The sequence below is a fragment of the Nestor notabilis genome, unplaced genomic scaffold (assembly GCF_000696875.1).
Source record: "Nestor notabilis isolate BGI_N333 unplaced genomic scaffold, ASM69687v1 scaffold8214, whole genome shotgun sequence".
Lineage (NCBI taxonomy): Eukaryota > Metazoa > Chordata > Aves > Psittaciformes > Psittacidae > Nestor > Nestor notabilis.
Genome location: NW_009924245.1, coordinates 21,029 through 27,096, shown reverse-complemented (window position 1 = coordinate 27,096; position 6,068 = coordinate 21,029). Strand labels below are relative to the sequence as shown.

Below are 6,068 nucleotides of genomic sequence, written 5' to 3'. Positions count from 1 at the left end.
TGTTGTAAAGAAGTATGTTAAATCTTTTACATTCCTGCCTGGTTTATCTAAAGACTTCTAAAGAACTTCTTTTTAATAATTGGTCAAAGTGGCTAAGAACATGGCCATGTTATTTTTGGAGATGGATTAGTTAATTTATTTGCATAAGTTACTTCATACAACTTTTAATTTCTAGAAGTTACATTTCTAGAAATCCATGTAAGCTGACTAGTGTTTTTGCTGTTTACATTTTGTGAGTCACCATTTGTGGAAATAAATATCAGCTCTGCACTATTAACAAAATGTTAGTTCTTATTATTTGGAATTTGTGGTTTGAAGATTGTTCTATTATTATTCTGTTTCTTGTCTGGAAGGTTTTTAGCAGCAGAACTGGTAGGGAGTAATAAATAATCTTGTTTATGGATGAATAGTCTCCCACTCAGCCAGGCAAAGAACAGCCATTCTAAAAAATAATGAAGAATCTGGTACAAATTATAGAGAAGAAAGGAAAAAGGAATGTAGCAGTGGTTGACTTATGCAACCATTTGGAATTTTTACTGATATGACTGTTCTAAAGTGTCTGGTTCTTCATTGCTTTGCTGGTTCCAATAATGATAGGTACTGCAAAAAAAGCCATTGCTTATCAGAAAAAGAAGTGTGGCAGTTCTTTCAGTATGGTAGTAACGTCAGAACTGTGTGGAATCCCCATGGAAAATACACTATGTCCATTAAAATTATTTAGTCAGTACTTAGCAGAGATGCAAGACTAATGTTTCAGAATTTGCCCAGTATTAAAACTTTTCTTTTGAGAATGTTTAAACATAATTTCTTGAATCTGCAGGAGACGTAGGTTCGAAGTAAATTTGGTATATACTGTAGCATTAATTCAACATGGATTAGCTTGCAACAAACACTGGCTATTCAGTTTATATTTCGTATCACCATCTGATGGAAAAAAGGAAATGAGAAGTTGCATTATGGGAGAAAAAACTGAAGAAGCTCATAAGCATTTTGTTGTAAATATATTCTAAGACAAAAGAAGTTACGTGCATTCTAGGCTGACTGAGAAAACCTCAGATTTTGTTTTTAAAGAATATACTTTTGGTACTATTCAAAAATAGGTTTAACCACAAAGTTGAGTTCTTCATATTTGGCAATGCCAGGAGTTGAATAGGATAAGCTAGTTAAACTCGGCTTTGTTCATGTCGGTTATTGATACTAAAGTGACTTCTGAGTTACTGCAGTGACAAAGAAATAGTAACTGTTGAAAAAATAATAACACTGCCTAGAACTGTACAAACAGTTAGAAAGGAAGGTACAGATGTTTCCATTGGTGACTGTAAATAGAATACCACGTTGCCTATTTTTTGCTCTTTCACTTGTTTGCAAATAGTTGAATGTTCACACGCAATGAATTTTGGGCCTAAAGCTGATATTTTTTGACACATAAAATGAATAATAAGAAAACTACAGTTAATGCCACAGTGCAGTTCAAAAACATGAAGAAGGGTCAGATTTACCAAACACATTTCTCAGCCTTAACAGTGAAAGTAATGGAAAACTATCTTTCCAGATAAGTTTTGCCAACATAAAAACTGCAGAATAGTCCCAGTGAAAAAAATTTCTGTTGAAATATTATTGCTGGTAAAAAAAAAAAAAAAAAAATCAGTTTTTATTATTAGATCTATAGGAAGTATGAGAATGAACACCTTAATTTTTTGTAAGAGTAAGAGGAAAGATAATGCAGTAGGCAAACTATGTTCTCTTACTGCCTCTGTTGAAGTGTTTCTTCATTCAATACTATGGTGCTATTCAGTTCACATGGCTGTTTTGCCATGGTAACTACTATAGGTTAAGGTTTTGTTGTTGGCTTTACATATAAATATATATGTAAATTGTTTTTTATATATATATATTTAATCTTGTGTCAGTATGAGTGCAATAGCAGCTCTGTTTTTCAACTTTAAATTGAGCATAAATACAACCTGATTGTAGTTGGGCTCTAAAGTACAAAACAAGTCCATGTGAATTTTAACTTGGAAATAATGAAAGACTTATGCAGTCCATTCACTCCTTGCAGGCAAAGCAGGTACATTTTTCTTTCTCTAACTGGCTGAGAAACAAGATTAGCTTCTTCCTTACCAATTTGTATTGGAGAAAGCAGCCATATGTAATCAGAATATATTTTACTGTTAGCAACAACCAAGTTTCTGATAGCAGATTATAAGTAACTAAATGCTTCTGAAACTTTTGTGCAAACTTTTAAAATCAGTTCTACTTCTTAGAAATCACTCATTAAAATAGTATGCTGTAAGTTTCAATCACCAAGATTCTCCGCTTTTGGGAAAAAGTGATTTTCAGTGTCTATTCAAGTAGTTTGAAAATCTGATCATAACGATTAAATTGGATGGGATGAACTCACACACATTTAAAATGAACAATCCTGTTAAAATAATACTCTAGCATAAAAGTAATCTGCAATAAATGAAAAGAGGATGCAGCTACTGCTATGATTACACATATGCTTTTGCAGTGAAATCAGCATCCTTTTTTGGAGGCTGCATACTGTAGAGATGCAAGATGAGTAATTATTTTTTTTTTCTTTTTGTCAGCTGAGCCCATCGATGTGCTAAAAGCATTAGAATTTCACAATTTACCAGAAGGAGTATCAAGAACAGCAGGATTTTGCACAAACAGAAGGGATTCAAAAGGATCGGATGTCGCCTACAGAGTTTCAAAAACTGCACAGCTGAGTGCCCCAACAAAGCAGCTGTACCCAGGTAAGGCTATTAGAAAGCTATTACTGTGGTGAATTACCTTACTGCCTGTGTTTTCATGGTATCTATAGCACAGCATATAGTTTGTCATCAGTACCACAAAACATTTCTGTTATCCCTAGAATTGAGTGTGCATATGAATGACAGGACGTGCTCTTTGTCCACTAAATGAATCGTTTTTTATTGGCTTCAGTTATAAACCTTCATCAAACTCTGTGTCACTGGCAGAATCGGCTTGAAAGACATATTACCTGTTCTTTCATGATGATATCTGATGGAAAGCTTATTTGGTGGCTTTGGCGAGTTTCCTCCAGTTTCAGTAGTCCATTTAAAAGCAGTATTTCCTGGAGTAGTGCTGCGGTGGTAGAAATGAGTTGTGGTTGGCCATTGCAAAATCATTCCCAAAAGTACCATCTCTTAAGAATTACCTAAAAGTATCTAGGTATTTGGGGGACTAAACAAGGCTAGTCGTGAACAGCAAGTAATGTGATTCCATCTTTTCTCTGATTTCTCTAAAATGAAATAATTGTACTTTGGAAAAGATTCTCTGGATATTTAAGGGATACTTTTATTCTGTTATTTTACTGTCACTTATCGCTTGACCCAGACCGTTGAGGAAAATGATAATAAGTATATCAAAACCCCAAAATCTTGGAACATATAATTTTTCTGCTTTGATAAATCATGCAGAATTTGAAAAGTCAGTTTATAAACACAGAGAAGATATTGGGAAAGAAAAATACTTCTTTTTTGTCTTTCAAAGTAGAAATCATATGGATATCATCCAAGTTTTATAAAAAGGGGGAACATACATTATTTTGTAGTAATATAAGGACAGACTAGGAATAATGTGGGCTCTTTCCATAAGGAAGCAGGAAAACTGGCTACCCTGGATTTGGAGAAGGCTGGGGTTCTTAATGACTTCTTTGCCTCAGTCTTCACCGGCAAGTGCTCTGACCATGCCGCTCAAGTCTTGGAAGACAGATGCAGGGACTGTGAGAATGAAGACCTTAGGCCCACTGTAGGAGAGGATCAGGTTTGAGATCATCTTAGGAACCTCAAATTGAACATGCTCAACTCCATGGGACCTGATGAAATCTATCTGCGGGTTCTGAAGGAGCTGGCAAATGAAGTTGCTAAGCCACTGTCCATCATATTTGAAAAATCATGTCAGTCAGGTGAAGTTCCCGATGGCTGGAAAAAGGGAAATATAACCCACTTTTTCAAGAAGGGGAATATGGAAGACCCAGAGAACTACAGACCAGTCAGCCTCACCTCTGTGCCTGGCAAAATCTTGGCGCAGATTCTCCTGGAAACAATGAGGTGGTTGGTGACAGCCAACATGTCTTCACTAAAGGCAAATCATGCCTGACCAATCTGGTAGCCTTCTATGATCAGGCTACAGAACTGATGCATAGGGGCAAAGCAGTTGACGTCATCTACCTGGACATAAGATTAAACTGCCTTGGAATCACTGCTATTTTTTAAAGTTTAGGATAGGACAAGCACCTTCTGCTTAAATCAAAGCCTGAGAGTCTAGAGCTGGAAGTCTGGGAGCTTGGGTTGACTCAAATTGTAGAATAAAGAGGAGATCTGGCAGCTGCAGTAATAACTGTTCATATGATTCTTGAATGCCAGAACAAGCAAGTACCTCATGTTGCTGACTAGCATCTAAATTTCTATAGCCTTCGCATGCCTTAATTTAGGTACTCTTCTGAAATGTTTTCAGTTTCTGCTTTATGACTGGAATGCGTTTGCTTGATTTTACCAGTCTGTTGCAACAATTCTGTGTGCAGGAGACAAAATGGTATAAAATCATCACAAAACTTTGCTTAATGCAGGAACATGTCATGCTAACCTCTACTTCAGTAAAGAACCTAGAAACAATTTTTTGAGGTCGTTATGGTCATTACTTCCTTTTGAATCTTGCAGAACAGGCATAATCTCCCCACCACAAGAAACCCTTTTCTTTCCAAGATTATTAAAGATATTTGAGTGATCATGTAGCTTGTTCTTAGTGCTCTATACTAGTGGAAGGACTACAGAAGATAGCCAAGATAAGAGCAAGTGGTGAGACATCATTTTAGCTAAACAATACAAGTTGTAATGCATCCTTTGCTTGCTTTCATCTAACTCCTATAACTCCTAGGGAAGTATAGGTGTTCTTTTAACTACTGTAGCTCAAAGGGACCTATGAATCCCAAAAGCGGGGAGCATCAATACATCTATCTTTTAAAAGTGGATCTAATAATACTTATTAGTTTCCCAGAATATAATGGGCATTGATTTCACTGACTTGAAGGCCTTTTATTATTGGAAAAATAACTGCTTAGTTTTTTGTTGTGCTGTTCGTTTGTGTGTTTATGTGCTTTTACAAAAGCACATAGGAATGACAGGAATGACAACCCAGATATATATATACAAAGATTTTTCTAGCAATTTTCTCTCCAATTGTTATTTTTGGTAATTGCTTAAATACAACCATACCAATAAACAAAAAATTTAAAAGTAGTTGAGAAGACTTTGATAACTATTCCAAGTATGTGTCCAAGAACTCTCTCTCTCTATATATATACACATAGCAATTCATAAAGTTTTACATGGTAGAATGTCATTCATTTTTTGACTTTTTAAATCAAAACCAGGTTTGGATGAAATTTACTTATATTTCGCCTACACTGTGTAATTGTAAAACCTTTGGAAATATTGTATTATTATAGTATTGGTATAGAATATTGTTATAGCAGTGATAACAGAAACTACTGAACACATGAACCATTTTTGGTCACCTTTCCTAGAAAGTTCCCAGTTTTTTTTTTCCATGGGATGTTATATATTTGAAAAGCACATGCCCAGAGTAGCTGAATTAGTATCTGTCCTGGGTTCAGCTATAGCAGTCATTTTTTCTCCTTCTTAGTAGCTGGTGCAGTGCTGTGTTTTTGACTTTCAGCCTGGGAACAACGCTGATAACACCGATGGTTTTAGTAGTTGCTAAGTCGTGCTTACTCTGAGCAAGGACTTTTCAGTCTCATGCTCTGCCAGGGAGGAGGGGAAGTCGGGAGGAAGCAGAGACAGGACAGTTGACCCAAACTGGCCAAAGGGGTATTCCATACTACATCATGTCATGCCCAGTATAGAAACTGTGAGGAGTTACTCAGAAAGCCCAGATCGCTGCTCGGGTCGGACTGGGTATCAGTCGGCAGGTGGTGAGCAATTGTATTCTCTCCCCTTGTTATTTCCCTTATCATTATTATTATTGGTGGTAGCAGTAGTGGTTTGTATTATACCTTAGTTACTGGGATGTTTTTTTCT

At 36.0% G+C, this 6,068-nt stretch overlaps 1 protein-coding gene across 1 annotated transcript in view; it reads left to right on the top strand.

The window, feature by feature from the left end:
• Positions 1-2,591: 2,591 nt before the first annotated feature.
• Positions 2,592-6,068, top strand: part of LOC104404161 (collagen alpha-1(XI) chain-like) — a gene marked incomplete at its 5' end in the record, with an annotated part of 19,489 nt that continues 16,012 nt past the window's right edge. Inside the window, one exon of the mRNA XM_010012520.1 lies at positions 2,592-2,759. Within this exon, the coding sequence (XP_010010822.1) occupies positions 2,592-2,759 (168 nt within the window). The remainder of the gene's footprint in view (positions 2,760-6,068) is intronic.